At 37.5% G+C, this 22918-nt stretch overlaps 1 protein-coding gene across 4 annotated transcripts in view; it reads left to right on the forward strand.

Moving 5' to 3' along the window:
* ACTN1 (actinin alpha 1) overlaps positions 1 to 22918 on the forward strand; it is a 295503-nt gene that overhangs the window by 136912 nt on the left and 135673 nt on the right. For all 4 annotated transcript variants that reach the window (XM_053697995.1, XM_053697997.1, XM_053697996.1 and 1 more), the window contains exons 10-13: positions 3217 to 3309; positions 8329 to 8559; positions 15938 to 16085; positions 17128 to 17278. In XM_053697995.1, coding sequence (XP_053553970.1) covers positions 3217 to 3309; positions 8329 to 8559; positions 15938 to 16085; positions 17128 to 17278 — 623 coding nt within the window. The remainder of the gene's footprint in view (positions 1 to 3216; positions 3310 to 8328; positions 8560 to 15937; positions 16086 to 17127; positions 17279 to 22918) is intronic.

Here is a 22918-nt window from a genome sequence, read left to right on the forward strand (position 1 = left end):
AAAAAGGGACACTGCAACCCCAGACGATTGTTTCTGCCTTCATTGGGCCTCGTCAATGAGGTGTAGCCATATTCCTCTAAGCACACTGAGCAAGGAGTCCACGTCTGGTATATATATTTTATACCGTCCAAATAACTGTGTTACCCTCGTAGGGACATCCACCTGGGTGCAAACATGCAAAGTATAATCCTCCAAAATAAGATGCACTCTCAGGTCTTTTTGTAAAGTGAAACAGAATCTTGTTTATTGATGAAACGTTTTCAGGGATATCTTCCCCTTCATCAGCATGATGAAGGGGAAGTGTGTGTGTATATATATATATATATATATATATATATATATATATATATATATATATATATATATATATATATATATATATATATATATATATATATATATATATATATATATATATATATATATATATATATATATATATATATATGCAACAAACAAGGTAGGTACAGCACCTTAATGTAGATATGTGATCCAGTAGTAAGTCTCAAATCAACTTATCCAAGTGCACACATTCTAAAGAGGCCTGCATTACCTCTAATCCATAATCTCACAGAAGAACAAAGGTAGCGTCAGCACGGTTTCTTGAAAAGGTAAATTAATTTATTGAAGTGACATGAGGATAAAAAAGCAGCAACGTATTGGGTCCACCTGACCCTTAATCATGCTTTGTTCTTCTGTAAGATTATATATATATATATATATATATATATATGTATATGTATGTATAAATATATATATATATATATATATAAACTGAAGAAAGGAGGGCACTCTCAGGATTTGTGTAAATTTGCATGTTTAGCAATACAACTTAGTTTATTGTGTTTGATAACAACATTTGTAAGTCAACGTTTCGGCTTGCGTAGAAGCCTTCATCAGGACAAGTATAAACCTTTGCTCAGTATGCAACACCGCATACAACGTCACCGTAAAAACCCTCATTGACTTACAAATGTTGTTATCAAACACAATAAACTAAGTTGTATTGCTAAACATGCAAATGTATTTATATATATAGATATATATGTGTATATATATATATATATATATATATATATATATATATATATATATATATATATATATATATATATATATATATATATATATATATATAAAATCCTCCAAAGTAAGATGCACTCTCAGGTCTTTTTGTAAAGTGGATCAAAATCTTGTTTATCTATGAAACGTTTTCAGGGATATGCGGTGTTGCATACTGAGCAAAGGTTTATACTTGTCCTGATGAAGGCTTCTACGCAAGCCGAAACTTTGACTTACAAATGTTGTTGTCAAACACAATAAACTAAGTTGTATTGCTAAACATTCAAATTTACACATCCTGAGAGTGCCCTCCTTTCTTCAGTTCTTATTTATACCCCCTTGAGGATTGCACCCAGGTGCTGAAATTTACTACTTGAAGCTGGAGTGCTGGAACACGTGCTAATTGGAATATATATATATATATATAATGTGTGTGTGTATATTTTATTTTGTCCCCTTTTCCTGTAATTCCATTCTGAAATTGTGAGATTTTTAGTTCCCGTTAGAAATGAACGTGCTGAACACTGATCTATTCCACACAGCCATTGGCTGCACACTCTAGTGACCTATTTATAACTGTCCATAATTGGTCACAGCAGAGAAGGCAACACAAGTTACAACATAGCAGCTCCTATTGCTTTATAGACACTAAAAGTATACCCTTATGTTGTCAATATTTAAACAACTAATGAAACTTGTATGTTATTCTCAGAGTAATGTTGTATCTAGCATTTATGTAGTGTTGATGTCCCTTTAATACATTTAGAAGAAAATGATATTCAGTTTCACCTTCAGTTGCTATGGGTAACCAGTGAGTAGGAGGCACACTACCCTGTCTCATACTTACACACATTTTTTCATACTGTTTTCAGGCAGTGGGTAGATGGTCTTCGCTGCTATTTTCACAGTTGTATTGATTTCTAAAGGTATAGGTCTGTTCTTCATTGTGTGTCTTTTTGTTTCTTTAGCTGTATTGTGCTTGCCTTTAATCCTAACTAAAAGCTGCATGGTGTTTGCATTTTTGTGATCATTTTTTTTATCTAACTTTTAACTGAACATTGTAATTAAAGTACACATGGGTATTGTGCGTTTTTCTGTTACAATTCTTTTCCTATCTAGATATACCAATTGCAAGACTAAAACTTTTTAATTAGGTATAATAATTCTGTCACCTTGAATTCTCGATATATCTTATATATATATCAAATATCTTGGGTGAGTCTCTTGGATAATGAGTCTTACAAAAACTACTTGTGTTATTTATAAATGCAAAATATTCCACTGTATGTTTATAATTTGGAAACGAGGGTTCCACTCAAATTTCAAATTTGACTATTTAAATGAACAACACAATATAAAACTGCCCTCCTCACCCATTTTTTTTCCCCCGTAGAAGGCTACTGTTTCCGTAGCCTACACTGGCACTGTTTTGCAATGTTACTCGGATGGTGTGGCCTAAGATTGGCTACACTGACAAATTCTAAAGAAAATAAACTGCAAGGAGACCAGATTTAGCTCAAGATTTTCTTGCAAGTTTCATATATTAGAATGAATATGGCATTATCATTTCTAAAATTCCACCTTAATTACAAAGTCCCCACAAATATTTCCTACTTTATAAGTGTACATTTTTCATGTTACTTCAGCCTGATTACTCTTTTAATACGATAATAGAACAAACACATTAGCAAGAAGACTCTGTACATGGTTGTGAGGCTATTTAACAGTTAAAAATTGTGTGTGTGTATATAAGGAAAGAATTCTGGTGACCAGCTGACTTTGACAATGCCTAAGTGAGACTATAGAATTGTTTCTAGTTTAATGTGTTTGCCAGCTATATTTTTGTTCTTATGCTTGACATTTTGACGGTGTGCAGCTGTAATATGTTTTAAAGGCATAAGCCCAAAAGCTTGATGAATCTACAGGGACTACTTAGTCTAGGATATTTATTTAAATGGAACTTTCCATTGGTTAAATAAAGCATATCCCAAACAGTGACAGACAATCCCAAACAGCAGTATAAATCTATAACGTAGAGTAATGACTTTCAGATCTAACACATGGTGTGTTCCTTAGGATACAGATTATGATGTTAACAAAAGCAAGTACTGACTTCCTTCTAAGGGAAATTCATGACATGTTTTTCTTGCACAGGCTGAAACGGCTGCAAATCGAATCTGCAAAGTGCTTGCAGTGAACCAGGAGAATGAACAACTTATGGAAGATTATGAAAAACTAGCAAGCGATGTACGTGTGTCAAACAAAGGTTAACTTGACATGTTAAAAGCAACATACTTTAGTATTTTACAGCAGAACATGAGTTACAGATAATCGCATTGATATACCTGTCATCTCTTCACTCCACTGCATCAAATAGATCTTTACACTCATTTATAAATTTAAAGGGACATGAAAAATTAAACTTTCATGATTCAGATAGAGCAAGTCATTTTAAGAAACTTTACAATTTACTTATGTTATTATTTTGACTTTGTTGAAAAGCATACTTAGGCCTAGATTTGGAGTTTGGCGGTAGATGGGCTGTTAACGCTCCGCGGGCTTTTTTCTGGCCGCACCATAAATTTAACTCTGGTATCGAGAGTTCAAACAAATGCTGCGTTAGGCTCCAAAAAAGGAGCGTAGAGCATTTTTACCGCAAATGCAACTCTCGATACCAGAGTTGCTTACGGACGCGGCCAGCCTCAAAAACGTGCTCGTGCACAATATCCCCATAGGAAACAATGGGGCTGTTTGAGCTGAAAAAAAACCTAACACCTGCAAAAAAGCAGCGTTCAGCTCCTAACGCAGCCCCATTGTTTCCTATGGGGAAACACTTCCTACGTCTGCACCTAACACTCTAACATGTACCCCGAGTCTAAACACCCCTAACCTTACACTTATTAACCCCTAATCTGCCGCTCCCGCTATCGCTGACCCCTGCATATTTTTTTTAACCCCTAATCTGCCGCTCCGTAAACCGCCGCAACCTACGTTATCCCTATGTACCCCTAATCTGCTGCCCTAACATCGCCGACCCCTATATTATATTTATTAACCCCTAATCTGCCCCCTACAACGTCGCCGACACCTGCCTACACTTATTAACCCCTAATCTGCCGAGCGGACCTGAGCGCTACTATAATAAAGTTATTAACCCCTAATCCGCCTCACTAACCCTATAATAAATAGTATTAACCCCTAATCTGCCCTCCCTAACATCGCTGACACCTACCTTCAATTATTAACCCCTAATCTGACGACCGGAGCTCATCGCTACTATAATAAATGGATTAACCCCTAAAGCTAAGTCTAACCCTAACACTAACACCCCCCTAACTTAAATATAATTTACATCTAACGAAATTAATTAACTCTTATTAAATAACTTATTCCTATTTAAAGCTAAATACTTACCTGTAAAATAAATCCTAATATAGCTACAATATAAATTATAATTATATTATAGCTATTTTAGGATTAATATTTATTTTACAGGCAACTTTGTAATTATTTTAACCAGGTACAATAGCTATTTAATAGTTACCTAGTTAAAATAATAACAAATTTACCTGTAAAATAAATCCTAACCTAAGATATAATTAAACCTAACACTACACTATCAATAAATGAATTAAACACAATTCCTACAAATAAATACAATTAAATAAACTAGCTAAAGTACAAAAAATATTTACAAACATCAGAAAATTATTACAACAATTTTAAACTAATTACACCTACTCTAAGCCCCCTAATAAAATAACAAAGACCCCCAAAATAAAAAATTCCCTACCCTATTCTAAATTAAAAAAGTTACAAGCTCTTTTACCTTACCAGCCCTGAACAGGGCCCTTTGCGGGGCATGCCCCAAGAATTTCAGCTCTTTTGCCTGTAAAAAAAACACATACAATACCCCCCCCCCAACATTACAACCCACCACCCACATACCCCTAATCTAACCCAAACCCCCCTTAAATAAACCTAACACTAAGCCCCTGAAGATCTTCCTACCTTGTCTTCACCATCCAGGTATCACCGATCCGTCCTGGCTCCATCATCTTCATCCAACCCAAGCGGGGGTTGGCGATCCATCATCCGGTGGCTGAAGAGGTCCAGAAGAGGCTCCAAAGTCTTCCTCCTATCCGGCAATTCTATTGGCTGATCGGAACAGCCAATAGAATGCGAGCTCAATCTGATTGGCTGATTGGATCAGCCAATCGGATTGAACTTGATTCTGATTGGCTGATTCCATCAGCCAATCAGAATATTCCTACCTTAATTCCGATTGGCTGATAGAATCCTATCAGCCAATCGGAATTCAAGGGACGCCATCTTGGATGACGTCCCTTAAAGGAACCGTCATTCGTCGGGAGACAACGGAAGAAGAGGTTGGATCCGCGTCGCCTGCTTCAAGATGGACCCGCTCCGCACCGGATGCAAGAAGATCGAAGATGCCGCTTGGAGAAGATGTTTGCCGGTCCGGATGTCCTCTTCTTGCCAGATAGGAGGAAGACTTTGGAGCCTCTTCTGGACCTCTTCAGCCACCGGATGATGGATCGCCAACCCCCGCTTGGGTTGGATGAAGATGTTGGAGCCAGGACGGATCGGTGATACCTGGATGGTGAAGACAAGGTAGGAAGATCTTCAGGGGCTTAGTGTTAGGTTTATTTAAGGGGGGTTTGGGTTAGATTAGGGGTATGTGGGTGGTGGGTTGTAATGTTGGGGGGGGGGGGTATTGTATGTGTTTTTTTTACAGGCAAAAGAGCTGAAATTCTTGGGGCATGCCCCGCAAAGGGCCCTGTTCAGGGCTGGTAAGGTAAAAGAGCTTTTAACTTTTTTAATTTAGAATAGGGTAGGGAATTTTTTATTTTGGGGGTCTTTGTTATTTTATTAGGGGGCTTAGAGTAGGTGTAATTAGTTTAAAATTGTTGTAATAATTTTCTGATGTTTGTAAATATTTTTTTATTTTTTGTACTTTAGCTAGTTTATTTAATTGTATTTATTTGTAGGAATTGTGTTTAATTAATTTATTGATAGTGTAGTGTTAGGTTAATTGTAGGTAGTTTATTTAATTAATTTATTGATAGGGTAGTGTTAGGTTTAATTATATCTTAGGTTAGGATTTATTTTACAGGTAAATTTGTTATTATTTTAACTAGGTAACTATTAAATAGCTATTGTACCTGGTTAAAATAATTACAAAGTTGCCTGTAAAATAAATATTAATCCTAAAATAGCTATAATATAATTATAATTTATATTGTAGCTATATTAGGATTTATTTTACAGGTAAGTATTTAGCTTTAAATAGGAATAAGTTATTTAATAAGAGTTAATTAATTTCGTTAGATGTAAATTATATTTAAGTTAGGGGGGTGTTAGTGTTAGGGTTAGACTTAGCTTTAGGGGTTAATCCATTTATTATAGTAGCGATGAGCTCCGGTCGTCAGATTAGGGGTTAATAATTGAAGTTAGGTGTCGGCGATGTTAGGGAGGGCAGATTAGGGGTTAATACTATTTATGATAGGGTTAGTGAGGCGGATTAGGGGTTAATAACTTTATTATAGTAGCGCTCAGGTCCGCTCGGCAGATTAGGGGTTAATAAGTGTAGGCAGGTGTCAGCGACGTTGAGGGGGGCAGATTAGGGGTTAATAAATATAATATAGGGGTCAGCGGTGTTAGGGGCAGCAGATTAGGGGTACATAAGGATAACGTAGGTGGCGGCGCTTTGCGGTCGGAAGATTAGGGGTTAATGATTGTAAGTAGCTGGCGGCGACGTTGTGGGGGGCAGGTTAGGGGTTAATAAATGTAATACAGGGGTCGGCGGGGTTAGGGGCATCAGATTAGGGGTACATAAGTATAACGTAGGTGGCGGTCGGCAGATTAGGGGTTAAAAAATTTAAATCGAGTGGCGGCGATGTGGGGGGACCTCGGTTTAGGGGTACATAGGTAGTTTATGGGTGTTAGTGTACTTTAGGGTACAGTAGTTAAGAGCTTTATGAACCGGCGTTAGCCCAGAAAGCTCTTAACTACTGCTATTTTCCGGCGGCTGGAGTTTTGTCGTTAGAGCTCTAACGCTCACTTCAGAAACGACTCTAAATACCGGCGTTAGAAAGATCCCATTGAAAAGATAGGATACGCAATTGACGTAAGGGGATCTGCGGTATGGAAAAGTCGCGGCTGAAAAGTGAGCGTTAGACCCTTTAATCACTGACTCCAAATACCGGCGGTAGCCTAAAACCAGCGTTAGGAGCCTCTAACGCTGGTTTTCACGGCTACCGCCAAACTCCAAATCTAGGCCTTAGATAGTCTCAGAGCAGCTATCCACATACACCTCCCTGTCATTGGCTCACCAGATGTGTTCAGCTGGGTTACGGTTGTTTACTTCTCTGCTCACTTTAAGCTAGTTTGCAAGTGGAACGCTAATTTATTGCGCACCCGCAAATGGGCAAATTCGCCTGTTTGCGGGCGCACAATAAATAACCAGCAATTACAAGTGGCTGGTTATTGCTACTGTGAGCACTCTGAAAATAATTTTTTAAAAGTGCCCCAACTGCCACCCCCTCCAAAAAAAAATAAAAAATGTAAGGTCCCTTTTTTAAAATAATTAAATAAAATAATTACTGCACTAGGTGTTAGAAAAATAAAACGGCACTGAAAAGTGCTTTTAAATTGTGGTCTATGGGAACTATGTGTTCCCTGTAAATATATATGTATATGCTTATACATATATATTTACATATATATATATATATATGTATATGCTTATACATTAATAAATAAATATATATATATTCACTTGCTGGCCATTTCTGCATGACTTATCCCCTTTGCAACGCTAGTTCTCATGCCATGTCTCACGGCATGAGAGCGAGGCTCCCATTGGAGCATATGGAAGCGTGTTTGCACCTCACCTGTAATAGCAGCGCACATGTGCATGCGCGGGTATTTCATAGTGGAGTGCAAATATTTTGCATTCCACTTATAATCTGACCCTCTATATTTAACTCTTTTTTTTTTTTTGCAGGGGTTAAACACAGTTAGATAATTTTTATCATTCTTTCATTTTCTACATATAACACATTAGAGCATTTTCTTTTAACAGTTGAATGTCCCTTTATAGTGTAACCGTTTCATTAACATACATTTTCAGGTTTACGGCTATCATTCATATAATTGACATAATTCAGCACACGTATCTCTCTTTAGTATGGGTTGTGTATCTCCTTTTCCGTTTTGTTTGAATATTCATTTAATTTCTGACAGCTGCTTGAATGGATCCGACGCACTATCCCTTGGCTGGAAAACAGAGCTCCTGAGAACACCATGCAAGCCATGCAACAAAAACTGGAGGATTTCAGAGATTATCGACGTCTGCATAAACCTCCGAAGGTTCAAGAGAAATGTCAACTAGAAATCAACTTCAACACTCTCCAGACCAAACTAAGGCTCAGCAATCGCCCAGCATTTATGCCCTCAGAGGGAAAGATGGTTTCAGTAAGTGAATTACTGAGAATTATTTCTCAGATGTATCTTTTGGTGTCATTTATTTTTTGTACAAGTGAATTTTGTTCTGCATGTGAGGAAAGATGAAATATAAACTAAACATGTTTTGATTCATTAGAAACTGTACACATAGCAGTTATTATAATGGTATAATCTAATTTATTATATAGGTGATGTAAATACTGTGACTTCTGATTTGCTGTGGTAGCTGTGTTTTATTTTGCCCCAATATTATACATAACTCTGTATTTCAGAATGTTTTTAGTTTTATTGTATGGTCTCTGAGATTTCAACGAGGATATGCGATTACAATTAATAAACATATAAAAATTGAAGTTCAAAATCTCAGAGAACCGTGGAATTTTTAGATACACTGCATTTTAAAATGGGTTTACCCTTAGTGTATTACGTATATGTTAAATAGATGATTTTTTTTGTTCTCATTGAAACTAATTGTTCTGAAGAACATGCCCATTTAAATGGTCTCTTCTTTTTTCCCACCATCCATCTATCCATCCATCTATCCATCCATCCATCATTTAATGGCTAATTTACTCATGCAAAATTCCTCTTCCTGCACTGGGAGGATTATTTCCTCTGTGTTCTCATATTTACATAGCTTCTCTATTGAATATAATGCAGTATTGATATCTCTAGTATAGGTGCAGATTCCAAAGGGCAAAAACAGCTATTTTAAATGGCATAATAAAGGTAAATGTGTTTTAATAATAATTGATCATTGGGAACACATTACATCGGCTGTGTTTTGTTTACATGTTTTTTATAGCCAAATCTATAATGCATTTTCTTGACCACTTTGAAAATGAGCATTTTCTCCTGTTAAGTGTGGTCAGTCCACGGGTCATCATTACTTCTGGGATATTAACTCCTCCCCAACAGGAAGTGCAAGAGGATCACCCAGCAGAGCTGCTATATAGCTCCTCCCCTCTACGTCACACCCAGTCATTCTCTTGCACCCAACTAATAGATAGGATGTGTGAGAGGACTGTGGTGATTATACTTAGTTTTATACCTTCAATCAAAAGTTTGTTATTTTAAAACAGCACCGGAGTGTGTTGTTCCTTCTCAGGTAGAATTTGAAGAAGAATCTACCTGAGTTTTTGTATGATTTTAGCCGGCGTAGTTAAGATCATCTTGCTGTTCTCGGCCATCTGAGGAGTGAGGTAAACTTCAGATCAGGGGACAGCGGGCAGGTTAACCTGCAAAGAGGTATGTAGCAGCATATTATTTTCTGAGAATGGAATTGACTGAGAAAATACTGCCATACCGATATAATGTAAGCTCAGCCTTAAATGCAGTAGTAGCAACTGGTATCAGGCTGTCATGTATGTATATTTACACTTCAGTATTCTGGGGAATGGCACTTCACTGGGATAATACTGTATGCATAAGACTTTAGCCTAACTTGCAGTGGGAACGACTAGCAACAGGCTTTCTAATGACATTTCATTTATTTGATGTTAAACGTTTTTGCTGGCATGTTAAAATCGTTTAATTATCTGAGGTACTGGGTGAAAAATTGTTTTGGGCACTGTTTTTTTCCACTTGGCGGTCGTTTTATTTAATTTAAGACAGTTTACTGATCTCCCTCACTGTTGTGTGTCAGGGGGAGGGGCCTATTTTGGCGCTTTTGCTACGCATCAGAAAATTCAGTCACAAGTCTGTTTTCTTCCCTGCATGATCCGGTTCGTCTCTACAGAGCTCAGGGGTCTTCAAAAGTTAGTTGGAGGGAGGTAATCACTCACAGCAGACCTGTGAGATTGTGCTTTGACTGTGATAAAAAACGTTTATATTCTGTACTTTTTTTCTGCTTTTCAGGGTTAGTTATCCATTGCTAATGGGGGCAATCCTTTGCTAAAATTGTGTTTTACCGGAAAGAATTTGATGTTATAGTTTCTCCGGTTTATTATTACTCAACTGTCATAACTTTTTTTTCTGTGCTTCTTAAAGGCACAGTATGTTTTTCATATTATTTGTAAATTGCTTTGAAAAGTATTTCCAAGTTGCTAGTTTAATTGCTAGTGTGTTAAACATGTCTGACTCAGAGGAATATCTCTGTGCTATATGTGCTAAAGCCAAAGTGGAGCCCAATAGAAATTTATGTACTAATTGCATTGATGCTACTTTAAATAAAAGTCAATCTGTACAAATTGAACATCATTCACCAAACAACGAGGGGAGAGTTATGCCGACTAACTCGCCTCACGTGTCAGTACCTGCATCTCCCGCTCGGGAGATGCGTGATATTGTAGCGCCGAGTACATCAGGGCGGCCATTACAAATCACATTACAGGATATGGCTAATGTTATGACTGAAGTTTTGTCTAAATTACCAGAACTTAGAGGTAAGCGTGATCACTCTGGGGTGAGAACAGAGTGCGCTGTTAATAATAGGGCCATGTCTGATACTGCGTCACAGTATGCAGAACATGAGGACGGAGAGCTTCAATCTGCAGGTGACGGTTCTGATCCCAATAGAATGGATTCAGACATTTCTAATTTTAAGTTTAAACTCGAAAACCTCCGTGTACTGTTGGGGGAGGTATTAGCAGCTCTGAATGATTGTAACACCGTTGCAATCCCAGAGAAATTATGTAGGCTGGATAGATACTATGCGGTACCGGCGAGTACTGACGTATTTCCTATACCTTAGAGGCTTACAGAGATAATTACTAAGGAGTGGGATAGGCCCGGTGTACCCTTTTCCCCCCCTCCTGTGTTTAGAAAAATGTTTCCAATAGACGCCACCACACGGGACTTATGGCAGACGGTCCCTAAGGTGGAGGGAGCGGTTTCTACTCTGGCTAAGCGTACCACTATCCCGGTGGAGGATAGCTGTGCCTTTTCAGATCCAATGGATAAAAAATTAGAGGGTTACCTTAAGAAAATGTTTGTTCAACAAGGTTTTATATTGCAACCCCTTGCATGTATTGCGTCTGTCTCGGCCGCGGCCGCTTTTTGGTCCGAGTCCCTGGAAGAGACTCTTGACTCAATAACTATAGATGAGATTTCAAGCAAGCTTAAAACACTTAAGCTAGCTAATTCATTTGTTTCAGATGCCGTAGTACATTTAACAAAACTTACGGCTAAGAATTCCGGATTCGCCATTCAGGCACGCAGAGCACTGTGGCTAAAATCCTGGTCAGCTGACGTTACTTCTAAATCTAAATTACTTAACATACCTTTCAAAGGGCAGACCTTATTCGGGCCCGGTTTGAAAGAAATTATCGCTGACATTACAGGAGGTAAAGGCCATGCCCTGCCTCAAGACAGAGCCAAACCTAAGGCTAGACAGTCTAATTTTCGTTCCTTTCGTAATTTCAAGGCAGGAGCAGCATCAACTTCCTCTACTCCAAAACAGGAAGGAGCTGTTGCTCGCTACAGACAAGGCTGGAGACCTAACCAGTCCTGGAACAAGGGCAAGCAGGCCAGAAAACCTGCTGCTGCCCCTAAGACAGCATGAATCGAGGGCCCCCGATCCGGGAACAGATCTAGTGGGGGGCAGACTTTCTCTCTTCGCCCAGGCTTGGGCAAGAGATGTCCAGGATCCCTGGGCGTTAGAGATCATATCTCAGGGATATCTTCTGGACTTCAAATCCTCTCCCCCAAAAGGGAGATTTCATCTGTCAAGGTTGTCAACAAACCAAATAAAGAAAGAGGCGTTTCTACGCTGTGTACAAGATCTTTTACTAATGGGAGTGATCCATCCGGTTCCGCGGTCGGAACATGGACAGGGGTTTTACTCAAATCTGTTTGTGGTTCCCAAAAAAGAGGGAACCTTCAGGCCAATCTTGGATTTAAAGATCCTAAACAAATTCCTAAGAGTTCCATCGTTCAAAATGGAAACTATTCGGACAATCCTACCCATGATCCAAAAGGGTCAGTACATGACCACAGTGGATTTAAAGGATGCTTACCTTCACATACCGATTCACAAAGATCATTACCGGTATCTAAGGTTTGCCTTCCTAGACAGGCATTACCAGTTTGTAGCTCTTCCATTCGGATTGGCTACGGCTCCAAAAATCTTCACAAAGGTTCTGGGTGCTCTTCTGGCGGTACTAAGACCGCGAGGAATTTCGGTAGCTACGTACCTAGACGACATTCTGATACAAGCTTCAAGCTTTCAAACTGCCAAGTCTCATACAGAGTTAGTACTGGCATTTCTAAGGTCGCATGGATGGAAGGTGAACGAAAAGAAGAGTTCTCTCTTTCCACTCACAAGAGTTCCCTTCTTAGGGACTCTTATAGATTCTGTAGAAATGAAGATCTACCTGACAGACGACAGGTTAACAAAGCTTCAAATTGCATGCCGTGTCCTTCATTCCATTCAACACCCGTCAGTGGCTCAATGCATGGAGGTGATCGGCTTAATGGTAGCGGCAATGGACATAGTACCCTTTGCACGCCTACATCTCAGACCGCTGCAATTGTGCATGCTAAGTCAGTGGAATGGGGATTACTCAGATTTGTCCCCTACTCTGAATCTGGATCAAGAGACCAGAAATTCTCTTCTATGGTGGCTTTCTTGGCCACATCTGTCCAGGGGGATGCCATTCAGCAGGCCAGATTGGACAATTGTAACAACAGACGCCAGCCTACTAGGCTGGGGCGCTGTCTGGAATTCTCTGAAGGCTCAGGGATCATGGACTCAGGAGGAGAGTCTCCTGCCAATAAACATTCTGGAATTGAGAGCAGTTCTCAATGCCCTTCTGGCTTGGCCCCAGTTAACAACTCGGGGGTTCATCAGGTTTCAGTCGGACAACATCACGACTGTAGCTTACATCAACCATCAAGGAGGGACAAGAAGCTCCCTAGCGATGATGGAAGTATCAAAGATAATTCGCTGGGCAGAGTCTCACTCTTGCCACCTGTCAGCAATCCACATCCCGGGAGTGGAGAACTGGGAGGCGGATTTCCTAAGTCGTCAGACTTTTCATCCGGGGGAGTGGGAACTTCATCCGGAGGTCTTTGCCCAAATACTTCGACGTTGGGGCAAACCAGAGATAGATCTCATGGCGTCTCGACAGAACGCCAAGCTTCCTTGTTACGGGTCCAGATCCAGGGATCCGGGAGCGGTCCTGATAGATGCCTTGACAGCACCTTGGACCTTCGGGATGGCTTATGTGTTTCCACCCTTCCCGATGCTTCCTCGATTGATTGCCAGAATCAAACAGGAGAGAGCATCGGTGATTCTAATAGCGCCTGCGTGGCCACGCAGGACTTGGTATGCAGATCTAGTGGACATGTCATCCTGTCCACCCTGGTCTCTGCCTCTGAGACAGGACCTTCTGATCCAGGGTCCCTTCAAACATCAAAATCTAATTTCTCTGAAGCTGACTGCTTGGAAATTGAACGCTTGATTTTATCAAAACGTGGTTTTTCTGAGTCAGTAATTGATACCTTAATACAGGCTAGGAAGCCTGTTACCAGAAAGATTTACCATAAAATATGGCGTAAATACTTATATTGGTGCGAATCCAAAGGTTACTCATGGAGTAAGGTTAGGATTCCTAGGATATTGTCTTTTCTACAAGAAGGTTTAGAAAAGGGTTTATCCGCTAGTTCTTTAAAGGGACAGATTTCAGCTCTGTCCATTCTTTTACACAAACGTCTGTCAGAGGTTCCAGACGTTCAGGCTTTTTGTCAGGCTTTGGCCAGGATTAAGCCTGTGTTTAAAACTGTTGCTCCACCATGGAGTTTGAACTTAGTTCTTAATGTTTTACAGGGTGTTCCGTTTGAACCCCTTCATTCCATTGATATCAAATTGTTATCTTGGAAAGTTCTGTTTTTAATGGCTATTTCCTCGGCTCGAAGAGTCTGTGAGTTATCTGCCTTACATTGTGATTCTCCTTATCTGATTTTTCATTCAGACAAGGTAGTTCTGCGTACTAAACCTGGGTTCTTACCTAAGGTGGTCACTAACAGGAATATCAATCAAGAGATTGTTGTTCCATCTTTGTGTCCTAATCCTTCTTCGAAGAAGGAACGTCTTCTACACAATCTAGATGTAGTCCGTGCCCTGAAATTTTATCTACAGGCAACTAAGGATTTTCGACAAACGTCTTCCCTGTTTGTCGTTTATTCTGGTCAGAGGAGAGGTCAAAAAGCTTCTGCTACTTCTCTCTCTTTTTGGCTTCGTAGCATAATACGTTTAGCTTATGCGACTGCTGGACAGCAGCCTCCTGAAAGAATTACAGCTCATTCTACTAGAGCTGTGGCTTCCACTTGGGCCTTTAAGAATGAGGCTTCTGTTGAACAGATTTGCAAGGCTGCAACTTGGTCTTCTCTTCATACTTTTTCCAAATTTTACAAATTTGACACTTTTGCTTCTTCGGAGGCTGTTTTTGGGAGAAAGGTTCTTCAGGCAGTGGTTCCTTCCGTATAAAGAGCCTGCCTGTCCCTCCCGTCATCCGTGTACTTTAGCTTTGGTATTGGTATCCCAGAAGTAATGATGACCCGTGGACTGACCACACTTAACAGGAGAAAACATAATTTATGCTTACCTGATAAATTCCTTTCTCCTGTAGTGTGGTCAGTCCACGGCCCGCCCTGTTTTTATGGCAGGTCAAAATTTTTAAATTATACTCCAGTCACCACTGCACCCTTTGGCTTCTCCTTTCTCGTTGGTTCTCGGTCGAATGACTGGGTGTGACGTAGAGGGGAGGAGCTATATAGCAGCTCTGCTGGGTGATCCTCTTGCACTTCCTGTTGGGGAGGAGTTAATATCCCAGAAGTAATGATGACCTGTGGACTGACCACACTACAGGAGAAAGGAATTTATCAGGTAAGCATAAATTATGTTTTTTATATTTTCTGCTCATCCTGCTTGAGAATGGCCCTATCTTTAGGTTGCACTTGGTTAGATAGATTATTAAAAATGTAATTTAAGTTTTCTTAGGTCATTATATAAAGGTAACACTACATTTTATTTCTTAACATTTTACAGATTTCACCTCTCAAAGTTATCCCCAGAATCCAGTCTCTTTGCCAGGCACCTAGTTTCACCACTTTCTTAATCTAGCTTCTATACATTCATCTGTTAATGTTCACCTAGTGCTTACTTAGTATGTTCACCTCTCAGTATCCAAACAATAAGCGTTCTCCTTCTGTGTGTACAGTGGTATTTGTTCTTCATTTCCAAGAAAACTGTTTTATCAAATTATTGCTGTAGTTTATGGTTGCGCAGCCTGATATTTTATAATGTCTACAGGATATAATGGCCTTCTCAATCCTATGCCGTCCTAGTAATTCAAATATAAATGAATTAATAGTAATTCATTATTGGAAAAACTTTGTCAGCACAGACTGCTTTACATTTCTTTTTGTTTTCTCGAAATCTGTTAAGGATATAAATCGTGCATGGGGAGGTTTGGAGCATGCTGAGAAGGGATATGAAGAGTGGCTGTTAAATGAGATACGGAGGTTGGAAAGACTTGACCACTTGGCTGAAAAATTCAGGCAAAAAGCTTCAATCCATGAAGCTTGGACTGATGGTAAAGTCGTTTACTTCTGTATCCCCATTTGCCTTATTTATTTCTCAGATTGTTACTTTTGGATAGGTTAATCATTCATATAGAAGTTATTTTTTTTAAATACACACTGACCATAAATTTAGGACATTTGTAATGGTGTTTGTGTATTGAGTTCCATGTGTGTGTGTTTGTATAAATATTTATATAGTTACTAGTCCATTCAGCACCATGCAGACCAATATCTGAGGCTACAGTTCCCACAAAGCACTGCTGTCAATTAGTGCTGCTGACCATGCTTTCATAATTTTTTTTCTTATGAGCAGTTTTATCCAAGTAAGGAACTTTCATCAATAATTTACCACCTTAGTTTTTGCTTTAGGCTCCGATAATTTGACCCTTTTTAAGAAATAGGGAATAGTCCAAAAAATAGTAAATTAAGTACCAGCATTTCCTCTGAGGGAACCCACAAAACTGCGAAATTTCAAAGAAATGAATTGACACATGTGAAATGCAATGTTACAAGCACCTACAAAACAGGGTTTGATATTGAACAGACCGGCAAACAAACTAACTGCAATTCCATGTTTTTATATCTTTATGTATTTCCCTAATTAGCACTAAACTGTCACCCACCTTTTTCTTTACTGTTTATTGAATAAGAATGGTATGTGGCAGCTAAGTGTGAGGGTCTTGTAGATAACTGAAAAGAGGAGTTTTAGGTTTTTATATTTTGTTCCACTTCTCTCTAAACGGTAACTTATCCTTGTTTGGTGAGGGCTAGAGGGAATCAGAATATAGAAATTATGTTAAAGGGACAGTGAACTTTGTGCAAGATGGTACATAATTCAGCAGTATGTGCATGTAGTTGAATGGCGCACTGTGATTTTTACCTTTCTCAGATTTCATATGATTAAAAAAACACACACACTCTGCTAGGAAGTAGAAAAAGTATATAACGTTCCAAAGATTAATCAAATAGGGAATTTGCTTGGACTATTTTGGTGTGGAAAATTGTAAAGCACTTGACTATATCTGTAATGTATTTGCTGTCTTTCCATCCTAGGTAAAGAAAACTTGCTGCAGCAGAAAGACTATGAAACTGCTTCTCTCTCTGATATCAAAGCTCTCCTCAAGAAACACGAAGCCTTCGAGAGTGACCTGGCCGCTCACCAGGATCGTGTGGAGCAGATTGCTGCCATAGCTCAGGAACTAAAGTAAGGCCAATTTTGACGCTGGCATTTTTCTGCTTTTCTATTATATCAGTAATTCCATATCAATTACAGAGAGTATATATATATATATATATATATATATTATATATATATATATATATATATATATATATATGTGTGTATGTGTGTGTGTATGTATATATATATATATATATATATATATATATATATATATATATATATATATATATATATATATATATATATGTGTGTATATTACCATATATGAATACTAATAAAATCAAAAAGTAGAAATATGTATGTCAGTATATTTATGAAAATCTTAGTAGTGCTCTCCAAATAATATATCAGCTTATGGCAGGGTTATAACACAATACAAATAATAATTATCCTTAAAAGTAGAAACCCTTAACCACATGCATCTACTAGAAACCATACAATTAATATAAATATCTGAATTCTTTTATTTAGTTAATATCCATGAACATTTTTGAAATATATTTGCAATATCAAAATATGACACAATATTATATACGTTAGAACCAACTATTAAGATATGCTATCCTTCTTACAAAACCCAGAAAAATATACTTTCACAAACCAGCCTTATTTTCAAATAGCCTTTTATTTAGTTAACACAATGGGACTAAAACCTTTAATATCCAAGCAATACAATTCTAAATAGTGCTTATAAACAATAGGATAATATATATTATGCTATTTAACTGCAATTTATCCTAATACAATATTGATTTAAAACACCAGAACTTTCACAGATAAATTACTTAGTCTACCAGATACAAATTTAAACAATACATAGGCTTATGAAATACTAGCTTGAAATATAAACTATTTCCTTAAATCTGCTTATTATAATTTAACTGTAGTGACTATGCATATAACTTATCTTACCAATAACCTTGTATACTCTACCAAATAGACCAGACAATATCCAGTTTCCAATGTTTCTCAACAGATCCAATTTCACCTCAGAATACCAAAAAGTATTATTTGCAGTCAATGAGTAGAATAGATCAGCTTAGCTTTGAGTAAATGGTATTTCGCTCCCAACAGGAACCAGTCACAAGCTTAGCTTAGCAGAAAATCTCTCTCTCTCTTTGTTGCAATCACATTATATGGGTTCTCCTCACTGGTGAAATTGGAAACGCCCAAATTGAAACCTTTTCTCGGATTGGTTCTTTGCAACTGAACATGGATTGGTTTATTTGGTAAGTGTGTTGTCAAGGAAATGCATCCTCGCAACAACCAATCATCTCATGGCTGCAATTTCGCATCATAACACTAGGTGGCAGCAGACATCACAACACAGCAATACATACAGCACTATTTCTAAACATTTTACACTTAATTCAGTATTTCAATGAAATGGTTATTCATTTTATCATAATTTACTGCAACAACTATTCACAATATTTGTTTTGGATAAGTTATATCTTATGAATTTTCTGATCATTTTGATATGAAACATCAAATATATCTAACATTATATTTAAATAATTTATATTTCATTTAGCCTAACAGAAAGTTTATATTTCATAGTCATATCACATCAAAGTAACTTCCATACATTCATCTCACTACATTCCAAGAGATGTATTTAAAACTTTATAAACATTTATTGCACATTCATATGATATGACTTATTTCATCCCATGCGGGCACTCCATCTGAAATAAAGTAATGTGTCATTTATTATTTCTTTTTAGGTTCACAAATATCTATTCATATTCTTAAAAACACAGAGGCTGATGTATTTAGTGCACCTCTTTCTAAGTGCATAGATTGATGCCCATGACCAATGGTTGTCTGCAATAAAATAGAAATAATTATTAGAAATGATCCAAGCATTCATATGTATTTGATGTAGTCATTACTCAACATAGCAATCATTCATTTAATATAAAATGTCTCAGTCCCATATATATACATATATGGGTTATTTGAATTATTCCAAACACATATGAAACTAGTATTGTTCCCTTTGCAAAAATGTATTTATTTTTATCTGTGTTATACAGGGGTTGTAAATGTTATTTCTTCAACCCATATTGCTTTCAGTAATTTTAAATTCACACCATAGCATTTGTCTGTGTTTCCTAAGGTCTTCACTGCTCTTTCTTCTAACTCAGTTCCCAGACTCTTCGTCTTTTACTCACCACATGGGGTCCGTTTGTATATCTCAGTGTTAGCAGCCACACAGTATGAGCCATTCAACAAACTTGTGCTAATTATCAGCTCCTTTGTTGGCAGGAAGTCCATATATGAGTAGGTATCCTGATCTATGCATAAAAATGCTGTTTTTGGTTCAGCCTGGAGATGTGTATTCAGAATTTTACCTGTGTTAATTTTCAGTTCCTTGTGGTTATACAATTGCATAATTTAGCATATTGAGTGTGGGAGATCTCTAAATGAATTATTTGATGAGCACATCCACAGACTTCTTAAATAAAGACAAATATACTTGTATATATTATTTAATAATATTTCAAATACCGTGACATGTATAATCATTAGTTCCACATGAGTAATAATATGAACCAGGTCTATGGTCAAATTAATTGTCCAAATAGAGCCGTGAAGTCTCAAAAATCTTGTGACAGAGTCTTAAAATCTAATAGTATCTAAAAATGAATCACAGACCTTCTGGCTGATGAACGGATCCTGGTCCAACCACAACCGTTGTGAACAGATGCTTGGTTCTGCAATATAGAATGATCGTATTCCCAAACTAGTTACCACTGGCTTGATGAAAGCTGCTGCTCAATTTAAACGGAGGGTCTCTGTTGACTCCCTCCCAACAAAATGCTGAAAAAAATGGAAAGAAGACAAGAGCGCAAAGAAGCGACTCTAAGGGTAAAAGTTTTACTGTGCACTTAAAGTAGCGCAATACAAAGAAATATACGTAGAAAAGTTAAAATATAATAAGCAGTGTGTGACTAAGTCACCAAGTGTTCTTCCTCAGCAAGCAAGGATCCGTCTTTGCAGTTTGCCGTAATGGTTTAGGAATACCAACTCGCAGGGAGACTTGTAAAGGGCTTGCATCGATGGAGAAACACTTTTACCTCAACGCGATTCTTCTGGTAACAACCAGACTTTTTCAAGAGGATTATTACGGAGCCTCCTCGCTCCTGACTTAAATACTGAATCTACGAACTTACCCGGTGGTTATACCCGATTGTGATTGGTTACCGGGTATTCGATTTTCTGTGAGGTTCTATTGGGCTAGTGATATGTCGATCACAACCCCTCCTCCAGTTTCGCCCAATACCATTCAGGGCATATCGCACCTTGTAAGTAACCACATAGAATTAATTGTGATACAAAAATGCAAAAATACATCCTATTACAAATAAAACAATAACAGTTCAATATTATATTGTATAATACATGACACAATGAAATAGAATATTAAAATAAAACATCATTAAAAAATAGGCATATGAAAAATGTTAAACAGTCCATTAAAAAGAAATTTCATTAAAAATAAATTTAAAAATAAATTTTGATCATCATTTATGGAGATATGCAGCATAGTGCAACTTAAATAAAATCACATAAAAACCTAACTGCACACAACAATTATATACAAACCAATAAAACAAATCTAATGCACATAAAACAGAGAGAGCTCTATTCAAATGAGCTACAACTCACATCAAAATGCATTAGAGTGCCGAGTGAAAAGCTTAAAGTGCCTCATTTCAAACTATGGTGTAAATGGACCTATGTAGGAAGGTAAGCACCCGAAGAATTACTAAAGTGGAAAATGGAATCATTTATAATTTAAAATGTAAACATTTTTTTTAAATAAAATTTAAAATTAAATTTTTTTTAAACTGGGAAGTAGGATACCGACTCAAAACTAAGACAAAGTTAAGACAGAATTACAAAATTACATAAACGCCTGTAAATCGAGATCGATATTCAGTCCATGAGGGTTCGATGAATAAAGAGTATTAAGTTCATGGATCCAATATGTTTCTCGTTGACGAAGGGTCTTTAGTCTATTATTGGAACTATTAGGAGCCACCCAGTCTAACACAAAAACACTAAGACTGTGGGGATTGGAATTGTGGTGCATTCTAAAGTGATCGGGTACACTATGCGATACTACTTTATTCTTGATATTGTTCCAGTGTTCACAGAACCTAGTCTTGATCATCCTCTTGGTTCTCCCTACCTAGAAACAATTACATTCACAAGTGAGCAAATATACTACGTACATTGATCTGCATGTGAATTTATGTTTCACTTTGTAAGTTTTAGTGTTGTTTGAATCACTAAAAGAATCGCCTTTTCTTATAAATTTACACATCCCACATCTATTATGATTACACGGCCAAGTACCATTTCCCCTACTCAACCAATTGCCACTGGAACTAATATTGGCTCCTTGATTGTTAATGGGTCTTAATTTGGACGGGGCTAAAATTCTTTTAAAGTCTTTATTCTTTTTAAAAGTTATTAGGGGTCTATCAGGGAGTATTTTCCCCAAAATAGGATCACTTGTTTGAAAATATTTTAAATAAACATTGGACCATTCTATTTCCTTACTCCCCTGACTGAAGGTCGTAATGAATCTAACTTCATCTGGGTTATTGTCTCTAATCTTATTAGAAGGATTTAGCATATCGCGTCTGTTCATGTCAAAAACCTTATTTTTTACTCCTAGAATCAGATCGCGATCATATCCTTTTTCATTAAATCTCTGATCCAGTATAAGGGCTTCTGTCAGATAATCGGTTGTGTGTGTACAATTTCTCCTGATTCTCTGGTACTGACCTAGAGGAATATTATTTTTCCACCTTTGTAGGTGCCCACTCCTGGCATTAAGAAAACCATTTTTATCCGTAGATTTTCTATAATTTTTTACCGCTATCTTGTTATCAGTATCAACAAAAAGCAATAAATCCAGAAACTCAATCTGAGTCTTCTGGCTATTACTAGTGAATTTGAGATTCATATTATTATTATTATTAATACATTCTAAAAACTGATGTATTAGAGCTTCATTGCCATTCCATATAATATCATCTATGTGCCTTGAATGAGTTATTGTGCCAAATGTATGTATTTTCAAAACGATCCATATAAAGATTGGCGTACAAGGGAACAAATGTGGTGCCCATCGCCGTACCCTGTGTCTGTACATAGAATTGTGATTCGAATTGAAAATAATTGTGCGATAAAATGAATTCTATTCCTGATAGAATAAATTGAATCTGAGAGGTGGGAAGTGAGCTACTATCCATACTTTCCTCAATTGCTTTAATCCCTAAAATATGGGGGATACACGTGTACAATGCCGATACATCACACGTGATCCATAAATACGTATCCTCCCACTTAATACCTTCAAATATTTTAATTGCTTGTGTGGTATCTTTTTATGAATGATTTGGTGTTTTTGACCAGGGGCTGCAAAAAATAATCTCTATATGTTGATAAATTACTTGTCAAAGACCCCACACCCGATATAATAGGTCTTCTGGGGGGTTTACCAAAGCTTTGTGCACCTTCGGTAGGTGGTAGAACACAGGTGTACTAGGATGTCTCTCAATGATAAAATTAAATTCATCATTACTAATGATATTGCCTGATTTTGCTTTGCTCAGAATCTCCTGGAGTTTTTTGATATAG

Source organism: Bombina bombina, chromosome 1 (genome assembly GCF_027579735.1).
Source record: "Bombina bombina isolate aBomBom1 chromosome 1, aBomBom1.pri, whole genome shotgun sequence".
Lineage (NCBI taxonomy): Eukaryota > Metazoa > Chordata > Amphibia > Anura > Bombinatoridae > Bombina > Bombina bombina.